This window comes from Lissotriton vulgaris, chromosome 5, assembly GCF_964263255.1.
Source record: "Lissotriton vulgaris chromosome 5, aLisVul1.2, whole genome shotgun sequence".
Classification (NCBI taxonomy): Eukaryota; Metazoa; Chordata; class Amphibia; order Caudata; family Salamandridae; genus Lissotriton; species Lissotriton vulgaris.
The window spans coordinates 1,598,895,591-1,598,915,467 of record NC_141693.1 but is presented as its reverse complement, the minus strand read 5'-3'; the positions used below and the strand labels follow the sequence as shown (position 1 = coordinate 1,598,915,467).

General features: G+C 42.4%; 1 protein-coding gene across 1 annotated transcript in view; it reads right to left on the bottom strand.

Moving 5' to 3' along the window:
• LOC147716780 (aflatoxin B1 aldehyde reductase member 2-like) overlaps window positions 1-19,877 on the bottom strand; it is a 387,565-nt gene that overhangs the window by 246,913 nt on the left and 120,775 nt on the right. The window contains exon 3 of the mRNA XM_086923731.1: window positions 2,427-2,531. Within this exon, the coding sequence (XP_086779857.1) occupies window positions 2,427-2,531 (105 nt within the window). The remainder of the gene's footprint in view (window positions 1-2,426; window positions 2,532-19,877) is intronic.

Below are 19,877 nucleotides of genomic sequence, written 5' to 3'. Positions count from 1 at the left end.
AGCTCATCAGTGTAAAGTAGGTTTTGTCCTCAGAAGCTCATCTGCATCTCAGGCAGTCTAAGCAAAAAGGTTATCTGCCCTTTGATACTCAGAACAATATGCAGCGGTTTGGGTGTTAGTAAAGGAAGACAGAACCTCTGTAGCGGTCATATACAGAAAGAAGCAGTTTCAAGCTCAATTTCCACAATGTATTCCTAAAAGCAGAAAAAATGATATTTTGTGACTTGTGAGCCTCCTTTTCAGTTTGGTCTTCCGAAAATGTAAAGTTTTTCAAATCTACAGGCATTAAATCCTGAAATCCACGAGGCGACTTTCCTCATCTGGGAGACCAAGAGCCTGTGACTACAATTCGGACCTCCACTGACCTCAATATTTCCCTAGATTTCTTTGAGTTGAAAAATTTCATCCGAGAAAGCAAAATGATGCCAGGATATGGATATCAGAGAAAAAAAACATAATTTACTACAATTATGACAAGCATAAATGTTGTTTTCTAAAACTCTGCTATAAACTATTTGATTTGCATTATGTGGCACTACATTTTCTAATACCATCTATGCAGTCAAGGAACAGCATAGTAGGCCCACCTCTGCTCTAAACAAAACAAGTTATTTGGGATAACGTTTGAGTCCGTTTCAAAACCAGACCAGGCAGGGTACGCAGCTTGTTTCTAGGCTCCATGTTGGCTTCGGATGCCTCGGGCAGTTCTGCTACCAGCTGCATCCTGCTAGACTGCAAGCTTACCCTGGATACACAACTTAGTTGTCTCCATACTGTGCTTTTACTATCTTCCGCCTATAGAGGCTTATTTTCCAATTTTTGCCTTTTCCTCATCCAGTTACCGTAATCAAAGGGTTTGTTCAGTTACGAATTCATTTGGTAATGCAGTGTACATCGGTCTCCCTGCCACATATATTTATCACCTTCATAGGATTGAAAATATGATCTAAGGGATTCTGCTGAGACTAAACAATCATGGACATGTTTCTGGTCATCTCAAACCGACACACTAGCTTACTGGAGCCAAGAGAATTACTGCACGCATTTTTCATAGAAACTTGGGCCCAAGATAATATAAGATTTTATCTAAGAAATCTGGGAAACATTCTTAGACGGATTTTAAGATCTGGAACACAAATTGTTCGCCAAGTAGACACAGATATAGGAAGTGGGGTTTTAAGGCCTTTCTTTTGAAATCAAGGTGGCCTCACCTGGAGTAGCCTGTGGTTCTAGAGCTACAATCCATCTTGGATCATCTCAAAGTCAGGAAACTTTGCTTTTTGCTATCTAGCTTTTGTGACTTTTCATACTTTAAGTTCCTTCCCACGCCTTTTCTGCACCAAGAGACTCCTTGAAAGTATATGGCACTCTTAACAAATATCCATAATTTGATAATAACAATCATCAACAACAAAATTGCGTTTTACTAGTGGACTACATGGCTGGCACCGACCTCATGATACCACACCTGTGATGGATTTTAAATATAATGTCCTGTGTTTTTATCGTTCTTTTAATGATAAATTGTTAATTGCATGTTTGTTTTTTTAATGCGGCTAGGGCGGTCTTTTGGTCACATCCTAGTATTTTAGATCGGAAAGACTATCATTCCTGACCCTGTTGTGTGGATACTCCCCAATTCAATGGTGCTCCAGTGAAGACGGCTTTGAAGGCATGGTTATGCAGGACTGGAACCTCGGGGCACAGAAGAGACGGCACCTCCCTGTATTGCATTTCTGCAGGAAGGGAAGGTCCTTATTTGAAGTCACAACTATAAGGGGAACTCCCAAACCAGGCTTACACCCTTCGAAATATCCACTGCATACGACATGCTCGCTCTTGACACTCATGGGCAAAGTAGAACAAGCGTCCATTACCAAGGAACACCCTCTCCATGGGTTAAAGTCTTTCATCACTGACTACTATGACCATTAGCAAGTCAAATTCAGCCCCCTCCTCCCTGAACCTCAAACCAACTCCTGCAGCTGACTAAAATTCGTGAGGCAGGCAAACAAGCCCTGGGAGGGAACTACCTAACTTATTTTATTTAAAGGGCGTCCATTTTTGTATGTGCTTTTAACTAAGATTCTGCAATGTGTTTTATGTGAAATAATTATTGTATATAATTTCATATAAACGTTAAACAATCAAGTCCACTACTATCGCCCACAACTCCTTCGGCTGATTCCATAGACCGCCACCTCCTCTCAAAGGTGTTCATGTTAGCTGCGTGTTTACCCCTCTGAAGGATTGGCCTGAGCTTACTCTAGTCAAATAACTCTCCTGTATACCCTCAGTCTGCACAACTGGGGCACTGAATTGCATTACACTGACTTGAGGCAACCTCCTCTAGTGACTAATGCGATACTTCTATTAGGAACACATCCAGTTTAAGCAGCACCATACAGAGAAGGCAGGAGTCTCACCTGATAAACTGTTGGGAGCACCCAGTTATTCTTCTTGCAGATTTGGAAAGCCTCCATCACCTCCCACGATGCGTAGTTTGACAGGCCCAGCTCCTTGAACTTGCCCTGGAAATAGAACAGTAGGCTGATGACATCTGTCAAATACTGAATCCAAGAAGCTCTCCCGCCTAGGGAGAGAACAACCCAGCGCACTACTTTAATGAGACCAGAGGTCTAGTTCCATAATCAGTTTAAATAATAAATCTTAATCCAAATGAAGTTATCATGTATCCAGATTTATTCCAATGAATGCAGCGGCGTTGGTTTTGTTAAACCATATCAATATGTAGCATTCCACAACATTCTCAAATCAGGTGTGTTAAACACATCACACGACCCAATGCATTTCGGGCTTGGCCCGTCGTCAGGGGAATTACTCTACAAACAAAAACAAAAGACCAGCTGTAATAACCAAATAAACTTCTAAAGCCATCAAATATCGAGTGACTGTGTGTACAACTGATTCTCAAAAACGGAAAGCCCACGTGAAAAGAAAACAGCGTGAGCAGGTTACATTCGAAAAATAAATGAATAAAACGTGAGCGTGAACGTAGTGAAAGATAAGAGCCTAAACGAAGGCATATGTCCGGTGAATTAGAAAAGATGCATTCGAGGTACACAACATGCGAGGATAATGAAAGAGAAACATAGTAACCACCACCAATAGCGCGAGGTGTATGATAAATAAGAAGGCCAACGTACTTACAGATGTGAAAATTAACACGGACTCCGCGGAGTTCCAAGAGGGTAGATACTCCGTGAGTGAAACAGAGCGGAGTATAAACGCGGAAGTAAAAACAGAAGTAGGACTACTCCAACCACCAAAGGGTGAGCGCCATCTTAGAGTGTACAAAACAACATAGAAAAAGGGCCAAACAAGTGAATGTGAGAGATGCCATAAAGAATGCCATCTTGGAGCATGCACGAAAGATAACGACAATAAAGTAGAAAAACAGGAATGAACATAGTCTGACAGTAGACAAAGATGAAAAATCATAAGTAACACAGAAATTCCATTCTGTCATTAAGACCCGATGGGGCCATCGTGGAAAGATAACGGATCCAAAAGTTCTCTCTCTTCAGTAGATAGTTCTTGTTGTTGGTTGTGATGGGAACTTGTTCTAGTACTTGGAATTTTAATTGGACAACTGAATGTCTGTTCTCCAAAAAGTGGATGGCCACACTGGATTTCTGGTTTTCAGTGCGGATATTGCTCTTGTGTTCCAAGATTCTTGTGCGGATCTTTCTCTCTGTATGACCGACATAACATTTGCCACATGGGCATTTGAGAGCGTAGATGACGTTCTTGCTGTTGCATGTAGCGTTCACTTTTAATTTTATAGGGAAACCTTTCATGGGATGGTTCATCACATTTCCTTGTATGCTATTATTGCAGTTGCTGCAATTGTGGCAAGGTTTGAAGCCTTTGTATATGATTTTGGTTTTGGGATCCCTGGTGTCACTCAAGATCTCTTTCAGATTCTTGCCTCTGGAAAAAGCAAAGATGGGAGGTTCAGTAAATAGACCGTTGAAATCTGGCTCCTGTGTCAGAATGGACCAATGTTTCCGAATTATTTTCTGAAATTGTGAGGAAGCACTTGAGAACTTAGAGACTACCACGAAACGATCCGTCGGAGTCTTGGGTCTGGGTTGTAACAATGACGCTCTACTTCGTTTCTCACTTCTCTGGACAGCTAAGTCCAGAATGGGGGCAGGATAGCCTCGTGCTCGTAGACGGTCCAGTACAGTTTTTATCTGTAAGTTACATTCCTCAGGTTTAGAAACGATTCTCTTTACTCTCAACATCTGTGCATATGGTAAGTTATTTTTGAGTCCCATCCGGTGAAAACTGAGATAATGAAGCGTGGAGTTTCTGTCAGTAGGTTTACGGAATATGGTTGTAGACCAATCTCCCAGTTCTCTCATGATTTTGACGTCCAAAAAATGGATGCTGGAGGTGTTGATTTCCCAAGTGAATTGTATTCTTTTAGTGACTTGATTCCAGGTGTTAAGGAAAGTGATTAGGGTATCGTTGGTACCTGCCCAAAGTAAAAAAATGTCATCAATGTATCGCAAATATAGTCGGCCATGACTTTGCCAAGTATCTTGAGAAAGGATGTGGTTTTCTTCAAAATTGCGCATGAAAATGTTAGCGTAGCAAGGAGCAGCCGAATTTCCCATGGCCGTACCATTCAGCTGTAGTAGCCATTTGCCAAAGACAGTGAAATAGCTATGATATAGCGTAAATATGGTGAGCTCCATGAGGAATATTTTCAGGTCATGATCAATGTCAGATTGAGCCAGAGTTCTTTCAATCGCATCGATTCCCGCGTCGTGGGGGATTGAGGTGTAAAGGGAACTCACGTCCACCGTACACATGATGATGTTGGTATCTTTCTGAGCGTTCATAACTGGTTCCAGTTTGAGTAAAAAATCCGTGGTGTCTTTGACAAAAGAATTAGCCGTAGTGACAAATGGTTGTAAGTATTTGTCCAAGAATTTACCCACGTTCTCGTGGATGCTGTTTATGGTCGACACAATGGGCCTAAATGGAGGATTGGTAGGATGTTTATGCAGTTTCGGTAACATGTATAAGACAGGAGGTTTTGGATTGATGGGTGTAAGAAATCTTTTTGTTTTGTCGTTAATGGTACCGTTCTCAAAAGCTTTGTTGATGATGTTGATCAAATCTTTTGTGTACTCCCCAGTAGGATCTCCCGGGAGAGTGCCGTAAGTGTCAGTATCTTCAATATGTGTAGTAACTTTTTCTTCATAGAAGGTAGTGTCCATGATTACCAGGGCCCCTCCCTTGTCTGCGTTCTGGCAGACGATGTTAGGGTTATCAGCAATTTTTTGTAGGACATTTCTTTCCTTGCGGGAAAGATTCCCACGTTTAGCCGGTTGTAAGAAAGGAAGTTTTAAAATTTCTTGTCTGACCAAGTTTTCAAAAGTGTCAATGATTTTATGGCTTTGTGGGGCCATAAAAGTACTGTGTGGTCGTAAACCTCTAAGCATATCTTCTTCTTGAAACTCCATGGGGCAGATGTTCCGAAAATAATGTTTCAGACGCATATTGCGTATCAATTTGAATGTGCTCACTTCGAGTTCCAAGGTATTGGTTCCTGTGGTAGGAACAAATGATTGTCCCCTTTGAAGGATGTTTGTTTCTTCGTCCGACAGGTTGGTGGAAGAAATGTTAATCACTAAATTCTCTTCTGGGTTTAGCGTCTTCCTTTGGCTTTCTTGCTTTTTGCCGGTGGTGTTTTTTCTACTTCCTCGGCGGGTTTTTCCCCCCCGGGCTCTTTTTGTTTGTTGAGGCCTGGCTCTAAAAAAGGAACCGCAGTATTCGTCGAGGTACTTGGGGTTTGATCATCCGTTTCAGTTCTGGTACGTGTAGGTCTTGATCTTTGGTCATCCTCAGAGGATGATGTTTCATTAGCTGAAAAAGGGTTATACGGTTTATTTGGACGTCGGCGGGCATAAGCCTCGGCCCAAGAGTAGACCTCGCCAAGTTTATAGTCGATGGTATCTCTTTTAAATTTTCTTAGTTTTCTCTCCTGAGTTTCTTTCACATGTTTGTCTAATTGTATATTAATGTCTTCTAGAACTAGACCTCTGGTCTCATTAAAGTAGTGCGCTGGGTTGTTCTCTCCCTAGGCGGGAGAGCTTCTTGGATTCTGCTTTTACACACTGCTTGGCTAGACAGTGTTCACCACCCTGCAGCACACGAAAAACTCTAAACCACATCCTTATTTCTGGATTAACCTAAGCTGTGCGAGATCCACTTCTGTACACATTTCCTCATTTTCTGCCAAACGGAACTCAGCACGCTCAAATCATGAATTTCGAATCGGTCTCAGGTATGACCGATCAAAAAGCCACTACCTTCGCTTACTCTACAGAAGACGCAAATGTAATCTATGGGATGATACAAGAAGATGTCGCAGTGACTGGCAGCACCCGTAGTGTAGAGAGTAACCTTCGCCAATTACTCTACTTACTAAAAAAACAATCAAATCAAAAACTTCACGCAAGCACCTTGATCCGATACCATCGTGTTCAACGGATCCCCCGTGGCCTACGGGTCCCCCTCAAACCTCTACTCTGTAAGAATAACACTAAATTTGTGGAACGCTGGTACTCCATTTTAAATAAATGTTCTCTAGATCTTATTTTATTAATCGTGGAGGAGCTGGCAAAGACTCTGGATGAACTCACACAAGAAATTGTAAACGTCAGAAAGGAGCTAGACGATACCCTGACTGAGGAAGAACTGAAGAAAATGTTAGAAGACATTAATATACAATTAGACAAACATGTGAAAGAAACTCAGGAGAGAAAACTAAGAAAATTTAAAAGAGATACCATCGACTATAAACTTGGCGAGGTCTACTCTTGGGCCGAGGCTTATGCCCGCCGACGTCCAAATAAACCGTATAACCCTTTTTCAGCTAATGAAACATCATCCTCTGAGGATGACCAAAGATCAAGACCTACACGTACCAGAACTGAAACGGATGATCAAACCCCAAGTACCTCGACGAATACTGCGGTTCCTTTTTTAGAGCCAGGCCTCAACAAACAAAAAGAGCCCGGGGGGGAAAAACCCGCCGAGGAAGTAGAAAAAACACCACCGGCAAAAAGCAAGAAAGCCAAAGGAAGACGCTAAACCCAGAAGAGAATTTAGTGATTAACATTTCTTCCACCAACCTGTCGGACGAAGAAACAAACATCCTTCAAAGGGGACAATCATTTGTTCCTACCACAGGAACCAATACCTTGGAACTCGAAGTGAGCACATTCAAATTGATACGCAATATGCGTCTGAAACATTATTTTCGGAACATCTGCCCCATGGAGTTTCAAGAAGAAGATATGCTTAGAGGTTTACGACCACACAGTACTTTTATGGCCCCACAAAGCCATAAAATCATTGACACTTTTGAAAACTTGGTCAGACAAGAAATTTTAAAACTTCCTTTCTTACAACCGGCTAAACGTGGGAATCTTTCCCGCAAGGAAAGAAATGTCCTACAAAAAATTGCTGATAACCCTAACATCGTCTGCCAGAACGCAGACAAGGGAGGGGCCCTGGTAATCATGGACACTACCTTCTATGAAGAAAAAGTTACTACACATATTGAAGATACTGACACTTACGGCACTCTCCCGGGAGATCCTACTGGGGAGTACACAAAAGATTTGATCAACATCATCAACAAAGCTTTTGAGAACGGTACCATTAACGACAAAACAAAAAGATTTCTTACACCCATCAATCCAAAACCTCCTGTCTTATACATGTTACCGAAACTGCATAAACATCCTACCAATCCTCCATTTAGGCCCATTGTGTCGACCATAAACAGCATCCACGAGAACGTGGGTAAATTCTTGGACAAATACTTACAACCATTTGTCACTACGGCTAATTCTTTTGTCAAAGACACCACGGATTTTTTACTCAAACTGGAACCAGTTATGAACGCTCAGAAAGATACCAACATCATCATGTGTACGGTGGACGTGAGTTCCCTTTACACCTCAATCCCCCACGACGCGGGAATCGATGCGATTGAAAGAACTCTGGCTCAATCTGACATTGATCATGACCTGAAAATATTCCTCATGGAGCTCACCATATTTACGCTATATCATAGCTATTTCACTGTCTTTGGCAAATGGCTACTACAGCTGAATGGTACGGCCATGGGAAATTCGGCTGCTCCTTGCTACGCTAACATTTTCATGCGCAATTTTGAAGAAAACCACATCCTTTCTCAAGATACTTGGCAAAGTCATGGCCGACTATATTTGCGATACATTGATGACATTTTTTTACTTTGGGCAGGTACCAACGATACCCTAATCACTTTCCTTAACACCTGGAATCAAGTCACTAAAAGAATACAATTCACTTGGGAAATCAACACCTCCAGCATCCATTTTTTGGACGTCAAAATCATGAGAGAACTGGGAGATTGGTCTACAACCATATTCCGTAAACCTACTGACAGAAACTCCACGCTTCATTATCTCAGTTTTCACCGGATGGGACTCAAAAATAACTTACCATATGCACAGATGTTGAGAGTAAAGAGAATCGTTTCTAAACCTGAGGAATGTAACTTACAGATAAAAACTGTACTGGACCGTCTACGAGCACGAGGCTATCCTGCCCCCATTCTGGACTTAGCTGTCCAGAGAAGTGAGAAACGAAGTAGAGCGTCATTGTTACAACCCAGACCCAAGACTCCGACGGATCGTTTCGTGGTAGTCTCTAAGTTCTCAAGTGCTTCCTCACAATTTCAGAAAATAATTCGGAAACATTGGTCCATTCTGACACAGGAGCCAGATTTCAACGGTCTATTTACTGAACCTCCCATCTTTGCTTTTTCCAGAGGCAAGAATCTGAAAGAGATCTTGAGTGACACCAGGGATCCCAAAACCAAAATCATATACAAAGGCTTCAAACCTTGCCACAATTGCAGCAACTGCAATAATAGCATACAAGGAAATGTGATGAACCATCCCATGAAAGGTTTCCCTATAAAATTAAAAGTGAACGCTACATGCAACAGCAAGAACGTCATCTACGCTCTCAAATGCCCATGTGGCAAATGTTATGTCGGTCATACAGAGAGAAAGATCCGCACAAGAATCTTGGAACACAAGAGCAATATCCGCACTGAAAACCAGAAATCCAGTGTGGCCATCCACTTTTTGGAGAACAGACATTCAGTTGTCCAATTAAAATTCCAAGTACTAGAACAAGTTCCCATCACAACCAACAACAAGAACTATCTACTGAAGAGAGAGAACTTTTGGATCCGTTATCTTTCCACGATGGCCCCATCGGGTCTTAATGACAGAATGGAATTTCTGTGTTACTTATGATTTTTCATCTTTGTCTACTGTCAGACTATGTTCATTCCTGTTTTTCTACTTTATTGTCGTTATCTTTCGTGCATGCTCCAAGATGGCATTCTTTATGGCATCTCTCACATTCACTTGTTTGGCCCTTTTTCTATGTTGTTTTGTACACTCTAAGATGGCGCTCACCCTTTGGTGGTTGGAGTAGTCCTACTTCTGTTTTTACTTCCGCGTTTATACTCCGCTCTGTTTCACTCACGGAGTGTCTACCCTCGGAACTCCGCGGAGTCCGTGTTAATTTTCACATCTGTAAGTACGTTGGCCTTCTTATTTATCATACACCTCGCGCTATTGGTGGTGGTTACTATGTTTCTCTTTCATTATCCTCGCATGTTGTGTACCTCGAATGCATCTTTTCTAATTCACCGGACATATGCCTTCGTTTAGGCTCGTATCTTTCACTACGTTCACGCTCACGTTTTATTCATTTATTTTTCGAATGTAACCTGCTCACGCTGTTTTCTTTTCACGTGGGCTTTCCGTTTTTGAGAATCAGTTGTACACACAGTCACTCGATATTTGATGGCTTTAGAAGTTTATTTGGTTATTACAGCTGGTCTTTTGTTTTTGTTTGTAGAGTAATTCCCCTGACGACGGGCCAAGCCCGAAATGCATTGGGTCGTGTGATGTGTTTAACACACCTGATTTGAGAATGTTGTGGAATGCTACATATTGATATGGTTTAACAAAACCAACGCCGCTGCATTCATTGGAATAAATCTGGATACATGATAACTTCATTTGGATTAAGATTTATTATTTAAACTGATTATGGAACTAGACCTCTGGTCTCATTAAAGTAGTGCGCTGGGTTGTTCTCTCCCTAGGCGGGAGAGCTTCTTGGATTCTGCTTTTACACACTGCTTGGCTAGACAGTGTTCACCACCCTGCAGCACACGAAAAACTCTAAACCACATCCTTATTTCTGGATTAACCTAAGCTGTGCGAGATCCACTTCTGTACACATCTGTCAAATACTTGCAGCTCCAGGCACATCCAGTGCCCCGTGCCCCGAGCGGGACAGTCAACATAATTGAACACAATGCAATATCATTGGCTTCATGAATAATGTTCCTGTCGGAGGACTGTGGGTGTAAGATCAGTATATGTGGGCAGTTAGTAAACTTCACCTCTCCTGGCACACAGAACAACAGCCCTAATTCGCTGAGCACTTGGATGCCCGGAGCTACACTTGCACTACGAACAATTCCGGCCTTTCTCTCCATCTGTGATCACCCATGACATGCTGGCACAGTGGTCACAGTTCTGGCTCATTTGCACAACAAGCTTGAAGGGCTGACTCATAGAACGCTCTTTTACTAGCAGCACTAAGGAAAATGTAGGGAGAGCCATTCAAACATGATTGTTAGCACCCTGGAATATTTTAGCATCACTCGTATTTGCAGAGCTTTGGCATAAAATAGCGGGCACCCTATAAAATTATAGTATCAATTTCAACTACATTTTAATTTCTGGCATAGAAATTTCAATGGGCTATTAAATGTCACAGCATTACACCCTGACACTATATTTAATAAGCATCCGTGAAGACTCTAGGTCCGGCATTAGACACCAACCTGTAGGCTTTGTCAATACTTGTTCGTCGTCATGTTTTTGCAAACCTTTATTGTTGGGGGAGCGGCAAGGGTCACATTAATCAAGAACTTGCTTGGGATTGAATATGATTTGTGCACCACCCTTATGGTCTTAAAAATAATTGGTTCCTTGACAGGAAGCCAGTGTAGCATAGCTAGGGCTGAAGTTATGTGATCAGTTTGGTGTTGGTCCAGGGCCATTTTTGCAGCATAGTTCTAGACTAACTCCAGCTTATGGATAAAATAATCATGATCAAGATAAAAAAAAAACATTGGAGTAGTCCAGGCGTGCGGACACAAAATCAAGTTGTATCTTGTGGGAAATGGAAAAAATGTGAATGGTTTCCATAACAGAAGCTCAAAACAAGCATTTGCAATGTAATAGGCCGTTCATTTACGAGAGTTTAAGCTACTGGCAAATAAATTATAAATAAAAGGCATTGTCATTTACAATGCCAATAGCTTAACTCGCATAAATGCGAGATCTATTCCATTGCAAATGCATGTTTAAGTTTAAAACGGAGAGCGGCACCGGTTCAAAGACACCACACTCACTTTATTTTTTATTTTTTTCAACGTTAACACTGAGCACAGTATCCTTGAAGCAGGCGACACACTCAGTGTTTAAGTTAAAAAAATAAAATAAAGAAAACGAGCGCGGTGTACTTAAAGGGGAGCCGTGCTCTGTTTATTTACAGAGCGTGGTGTCTGTGAAGCAGGTGCCACGCTCACCAATAAAGTTAACAAAAAAAATTAAACAAAGCACGGTGTCCCTGAAACGAGCACTGCGCTAAACATTGTAGTTAAAAAATAAAAGCTAAATAAAACTGAGCACGGTGTCCCTAAAGCGGGTGCCGCGCTCAGCATGCAATTCATCCCAAAAGTAATAAAGTGAAAAAACAAAAAAGCAGCTGCCATTGTCCTGTGAGGGCGCCCTGCAAATGCAGGATGCAGCTGCTATTGTCCCCATTAGTAAGTTACAAAACACAATAGTGCGTACAGACTTAAAAAGACTGTCTAACAAGCCAAGTAAAAGGTCAGGCGTCATGGGCGTGACAAATTGCGACAAGGCGGTAACAAGGAGGGACTAACAAGCCTCATAATAAATCGGAAGCCAGCATTTACCAAGGACAATGACACCAGCCAATGACAAATATGGGCAGAGAGTGGGCAAGGCTTCTAGAGCATACTCTACTACAGCATGCCACGCAAAGCGAGAAGGGCATGCGCGCTGCCACTAGGCTCGACCTAAAAATGAAGGACTTAGCTGTAGCAGTGTTTCGCACACTTATGGTTAATGCTTAGCAGGCATAGTTTATATCATTAAGATATATGCGGTCTACAAGTTTGTTTCTGGATAATTTTTTTTTTTTTACTTAACACCCCTAAGTCCAAAACCGTTTCATCTAGTGGCAGGGTATTCTATTAAAGTCTTTAGGCAGATTTATCTCATGATATTTCACACAGACACATGATCTGAAGGTTTGTTGTACAAGATGAGTGACCTTAAATGCAAGCCCAAGATATGTACTGCAAGCAGGATCTGTGTTATTGAGCCTACAATGTTGTGAGAGAAATGAGATTCCACTTGAGTGCATTCATTTAGCCATTTTTTCTCAGCTTTGACTACTGAATGACCATCACTGTTCTGGTATTACATGCAGTTGACAAATATTTCTCCAATTAGGTTGTGAGGAAATAAGTTTCAAGAATGCCTTGCTGTTCTTGATCTAGAAGTGTGTGGTGGGCAATGGTTTTTACATCGCTCTAACGCCATAAAACTGCCCGACAAAGATTTAGTCTTCATTTTTAACCCCTTCACTGCGGCGGCTATTCCGCCGCAGTGCTAAGGGGGCAGGGCGGAAGAGCGGCGGGCGCATGCTGGTGACTGAACCGCTCCGTCACCAGCGTCGGTTGCGCTGTGCTTGTGACGGAGCGGTTCCGTCATGGCCCCGCCCGCTCAATAGATTGCTCAGCGCAGGCGCAGAATTCGCACCGCGCATGAGCAGCGGGCGGGCCATGACGGAACCGCTCCGTCATCAGCACAGCGCCACCGCAGCTGATGACGGAGCGGTTCCGTCATCAGCATACAAGGGGTTAAAAGTAAATCCATGAAAAACCAAGTTATGAAAATCTTTAACTGGCTCGGCGGAGGCTAAAATCAGGGTTGTAAATTCTCTGCACCATGCAGGAGGACAGAAATTAGTACCCACTAAGAGACACCATGTGCTTTGCAGCTGTACAACTGGTCAACAAAAGAGCCTTAATTTGAATGGAGGTAGGCCCTGAGAGTTTGAGGTTCGGGTGATGGAGTGCGCTGATCCAAATGATTTGGGTAATCTTATTTTTACTGTGATGCAGACAACTTTATTCACATTAACTGCATTCTCGATGACCTGGAAACATGCCCGTCTGAAATACATGGACCCAAATGAATCTTAATGGAATACTGAGTACATAAGTCCAACATGTGTAACTTCGAAATAAAGGTCCAAATGTACTCACAGCTGGTCGCAAAATACTAGTTTCTATTTCCAACCATTATTTTTGGGACCAATAAAGATTTTTTAAGAACTGATATATGCACTTCTAGGTCGGTTGAAATCCAACCTACCTCGTGCATATTAAGGATGCAGGTTGGATATTCCAACTCCATGTGATTGGAGGCCCTCGCACAGATGTTGGCATTCAGAGGTCAGCAAACCACCATGTCCGTGATTGCTTTTAAATGAAGCAAACATTTTTTTAAATGCAGCCTGTTTTCCTTAAAGAAAATGAGATTGCGCATAAAAAGAAAAAAAATAGCAAGTGCTCCCAAGGATGATGAGGACTGATGAGTTTGAGACTGAACACTACTGCTGGTCAACAGGTAGCGTGGCAAGGAAATGAGGGGAGTGACACCAGTGCCCCCCCCCCAATAGTAGACAGCTTCACCTCTGCCCTTCACTACCCACTAGTAATTACCCTCACTAGTGTCTCTCATCAAGGTCTATGGCATGAGGTGCATGGGACTATTTATGCATATATGCCAGACATGTTATCGATGTATATCAGGGCCCTAATCCCTTAATTTGTCCTGGGGGTTGACTTTCGTCCCAGCAAAGAACTACCCTTCTCCTACCCAGCATAAGTGCTAGTGCCAAGAAACACAGAGCTGAGGCCAAGAAATGCTTCATGTTCCCCAAGAGGGCTAGCAATGGGGGCGTGTCACGTTGTATCCAACCATGTCGGACAAAGTTGAAAAAGCATCCTTCCAGTAATTCAACAAACCCATGCAAAATGCAAATTCAACTTTTGAATAGTGACACCTATTGAGCAAGTAATATATACCTATAGTCTGAGCGTGGTGGACCTTTTGAAAAAAATGTACAGTGCAGTAGCCCATGTCTGCTACCTATTCTAAAATGTGGAACATTTACGAGATCACCAAGGGTATGCACCTGGCTCGATGTTGATCGATCAGCTCGATTTTGAATCTCAGTGAATATTGGCCTGTATTTAGTAAAGGCATGGTCTGTGTTTCCTGATGTATACGCATGCCTAAATAAGGCACAGACTAATCCTTCCATTGTAAAGAAAAATCAAGCTCATTGAACATCATCCTTGTTTTTAGGGGAATACTTTGGGATTTACTCCAGTAAATTTGGAGGCCAGGCAGCCTTACAAACACTATAATCTGAGGTAACTTTAAAAAGGTTCCAATCCGGATCCCGCATATATAGCAAGAGTGTCTGCTTGTAAGGAAATCAGAACTGGACTGTGCCCAAGGGATAATCCACTATTTGCTTAATTTTCCTTCACAGTACAAGCTAAAGAATACACAGTAAACAATAGCGGAAACAGGGCATCTTGACCTTGTCCAGTTTGCTATGACAGTGGGCGACAACATGCTACCAATCAGTTTTACCAAGTCCTCACCCAGTCCCATCCTCCAGAGCAGAGCACACAGGTAAGCGCTATTCAAGGGAGTAAAAAGAGTAAAATGCCTTTTCGCTCTCTAGAAATAATGCTAGTGCAGTGATGACAATTTCTCTTTTCGACGGACTAGTGTTATTCTGCAATGGACTATGTTGGCACTCCCTTAGAGACACTTCTGAGGGCAAAGATGTTTGGAGGCATTTTGTCAGTCTTGAAGCGCCTTCTTCCATGCATGTACAAAAGGGGGTGGTGATGGACGGAGCATCTGAATCAATCAAACACTCACACCCAGTCAAAAGATCTGGGTTTAATCCATCACCGTTCTTTAGCCCACTCTGCCACCCCAGTTCAGACATGGCTATATGCAAATCAGTCTGACCCTGTGCCTCATGGGAACAGTACAGCCCGAACTGCCAAGCCATGTCTTCCCTGGACCGGAAGCAAGCTTCCGAGGACCGGTTTCTGGCATTCCAGCAGTCTTCAACCCGGCTTGCTTGAATCCAGTGGCAAAGTGAGCAAGGAACTCACGTCTGAGCATACCCTGCCACACTTATGGCGGCCAAAAGCGGTACAAAAGGGGGTGGTGATGGACGGAGCATCTGAATCAAACACTCACACCCAGTCAAAAGATCTGGGTTTAATCCATCACCGTTCTTTAGCCCACTCTGCCACCCCAGTTCAGACATGGCTATATGCAAATCAGTCTGACCCTGTGCCTCATGGGAACAGTCCAGCCCGAACTGCCAAGCCATGTCTTCCCTGGACCGGAAACAAGCTTCAGAGGACCGGTTTCTGGCATTCCAGCCGTCTTCAACCCGGCTTGCTTGAATCCAGTGGCAAAGTGAGCAAGGGACTCACGTCTGAGCATACCCTGCCACACTTATGGTGGCCAAAAGTGGTACAAAAGGGGGTGGTGATGGACGTGGAAGCTTGTTTCCGGTCCAGGGAAGATATGGCTTGGCAGTTCGGGCTGGACTGTTCCCATGAGGCACAGGGTCAGACTGATTTGCATATAGCCATGTCTGAACTGGGTGGCAGAGTGGGCTAAAGAATGGTGATGGATTAAACCTAGATCTTTTGACTAGGTGTGAGTGTTTGATTGATTCAGATGCTCCGTCCATCACCACCCCCCTTTTGTACTTCTTCCATGCATGGTCTCTCATTCTGATTCGTGGGTGTCTTGGCCTTTCAGGGACCATCGTGTCTTATTGGTGTTTTGGAGCTGTTGTGTTCCCTCGGCTTTGCTTTTTACCTGCTTTCATCAGGAGGGCTTGTTGTTTTCCATTTCTGTGTGTGGGGTGGTGCCCCTTTTTGACATGGTTGTTCCCACTTTTTACCTGGTGTAGTTTGGACTGGGGGTGCGCTGGGTTCCTGCCGGCTGGGTCTCCAGTGCTGGAGCTCTCTCCTGGCAAGCAAATGGGGGGTCGGCACAGAAGCCTACTGTGGATGAGTGGGGGAATGGTATGGACATGTATATGACGGGGGAGAAGACCACATACGTGGCCCGCGGCTGCCTCAGAAAGTTCCAGAAATATGGACCCCATGGATAACTTACGATGGTCTCATGATAGACAATTCACAGGGGGTCACTGAAGCTACACGATAGCCTGGTGGAGGGAGAGGGGAGGGGCGGGACTGTAAAAGAGGGGAAGCGGGAAGTATAGTGTACTGGTTCATATGTCATTGCTGTACTCACCAATGCCTCCGAGTAGAGGGCCTGTTATGACTTTGTCGTTGTTATTTGGGAATTTAAACTGTAGCGGTGTTGAATTAAAGAAAAATGCCAATAAAGATATTCTTAAAAAAAAAAAAGACAGCACACGTGCACGTGGGAGGAAACTCACCCATACATTTGAGAAAACTGTAGCAAGGCAAATAAGGAATGCTTTTGTGGCTACAACTGAGTCCGATGGAAACTAAGTAGGAGAATTAATCATATGATTTAAGTGTGGTGAACGAACAGCATCTGCTTCTGGCATCCTAGTCCAGTAATAGAAATCGTGGAAATGATAGCCAAGAAGGGTACAGTGTTAATTACCTTGTTAATTCCCTGTCTGTGCAGTTTAAAAAACATTAACCACTTTCTTGATTACAAAATCATTTAACAAATTCCAATATAATTCTACTCAAGAATCAAATGTACTGCTAAGATGTGGGCAACCAACGACCATGTGGGCCCAGCACAAGTTAAGGAAGTTTTTTATGCAACGACTAATCATATGGTCCAGATTAAATATGACTGTAAATATATAGAGAAAAAAATGATCTTCTATTCTGGATTTACTTATTGGCTACTTGCTTTTTCTTTGTTTTAAATATTTTAGGTTTACATTTCAAATTTGTAATGGTTGCTCTTCAACTGTTTGTGCAAACGTAGTCCTTTCGTGTAGCATACTTTAGCGTCTCAGAAACACTTTTAGGCAGCACATTGTATCAGTTTAATATCATAAATCACGCCTAATTAGTTTACAGCACAATTAGAAGAGGTGATCAGCTCTATCAGAACTCTTTCTTTGTCGGATAATAAAGGTTTAATCGGCCTTCCGATCTTGGTTTAAGGGACAAAAAATGAAGAATATGCAACATATCATTGTACCAGGAATCCAACAACAAACCATGCAATGTAATGCTACACAGTGAACTTCAAAGAAAAAGCTGTATTTTTATAATGCTCAAAACGAATTTGGGAATCCCGAAAGACCTTTTACCTAATGGAAGAAATTGGTTTGTAAGCCAACACTTATGATTTAGTAATTATATTGAAACCAAGCTTGATCGTTCTGAATTTTCCGTCTAAGCCATCTCTAACCCTCTTTCTACATCCTTGTCATTGTAGTAAATGCCCACTGAGCAAGAAAGCTAGCATCCAAAGATCAGCATTAGTACCCCTTATTTTCACCAATAAAGAGCTGGAAATTAAACAGACTGCTAATTTAAAATCCTGATAGCCATCAGCATTTAGCAGCTTTGCAAATGAAGGTGTAAGTAAGGCTTAACCTGTACCAGCCTGCAACTTGCGTACATCACTAGCAGGGTAGAAAGGAAGCTCTTCTGCTCTATGCACTACAGCATAATATAAAATTAGAATCTCAACAAGTAGTGTCAGTGCAACAGCACATAGGTGGGCTGCAATGTACCTGACTGCCCTACAGTCTCTTGTGGGCCTTTCCAAACCAAAGTATGGCAAAACTACAAAATGTATCTGTTGGAATTATTGAGAATTAAGACTAAGAATATTGTGTCCTCTTTTTGCTGTGTAAAGTTTTAAAGATTCCCGTATTTGCATTTGCAAAGTATCTCACTTTTGGCCCAGATAAAGCAACATGTTGTCGTGAAACACATATTGGCCTATGAAGAACTTTTTTAATCAATAATAATAAAAACCTCTTGATTTATTCATCAATTTTTGATTACGGAGTAATACTCGTTAAGCCATAAGACCGCAAAAACAGTCTGTTTACCAGCTGCACTCAATGTGCAAAGGGCAAGCAGTAATACTCTCTATTCTGACTGGAGACTTTAAAGCTAATGTATTGTAAATTATTGGCATTTTCTTGTAGAGGTAAATTCCCAAGAATGGCAAAAAGAGCCCTTGTTGAAGGAACAACCAATGGTTGGTTTAGCTGGATCAAAAGATGCCCTTAGGCCACGCAAATAAGACACTTACCGACATTGCAAAATCGGACAGTAATAACTTTAATTAAACATTGAAAACTTGTTCTCTTCAAAACCAATGCATACCCTGTCCTGGTTACCACAAAGGGTAAGAGAAGAGAAATTACCCACACCCAATAGAATTACCTTCCAATACCTGAATACAATAGTGAGTAGCAAGAGGGTGACCACAATCCCATCACCTAGGTCACCCATACTTTCGGCTGGTCTTCAAGAAAAAGGCGTTAAATGTATTGAAGAAATTATATTTTGGGGTTTTACTTCCGAGGACTTTGATGTTGTTTTGTTAACTTTTCAAGTTCATGGGTAAGGGGAACTAGGACTATCTCTTACAATACACATAATGTACATAGATTGATGGGTATATTGCTAACACACCTTGCTTAAGTATTGTTGAACGTTACAGGTCTTCACCCTCCCAATGAGCATAACAAACTATGAAGGTATCGCAGGCAATCGGGCCCAGAAGTAATTGTTCTAAAGGAGATCCTTCTCCTGAGTGAGGACACTTCTGTATGCAGCTTAACCAATAGCCCTAACAGTACTGGTCCTGAGCAAAAACCAGAACAGCAGGGGTAGCAATTTTTTAAAAGGGAAATCGTGAGGGGTGACAGTGACACAGTAATTAGAGATCCTCATGGAAGATTGAGTCCTACAAAAACTTAGCAGAAACCATTTATTCACATCAATGTATATAGCGCAAACTCACACCGAGCAGACTTACTCACAAATACTGTAGAAAATTAAGTGGTATCCACGAGAGATGTGCTGATTCTCAAAGGCGATTTAAACCGGGCTGAGGACCCAGATCTGAACAGACCTGCCAAGGCCTTTCCCAATAAGGCCTTCCTCAAGACTTTTGAAAGACAGACTCATTGATCAAAGGCTACATGACGCACGGAGGTTTGCAAATCCAGGCATGAAAGATTACTTCCTCCATCAGTCGCACATGGAAGGCACACCAAAATAGACTATTTGTGCATTTCTCAAAACGTTTTAGGTAGACTGTTTTGTAACACGTAAGGTTAGGACCACCATATTATACTATTCCAGTGTCAATCTGGAGTGAGAAGGAGGTACAACATCAACACACATGGAAGATGCGCATGAGCTTATTTAAAAGCACAATAAATAGAACAAACTCGGAAAAAGTGCCCGTAAGTATTTTGCGGTGAATAAGCCTAAAGACACAAAGCGGCATGTACATCAGGACACCTTCAACGCCACTCTCGGAGGGGTGGCACTAGCAATCACACATAGGGCACACAGAGACAATAAACTGTCAGAAGGC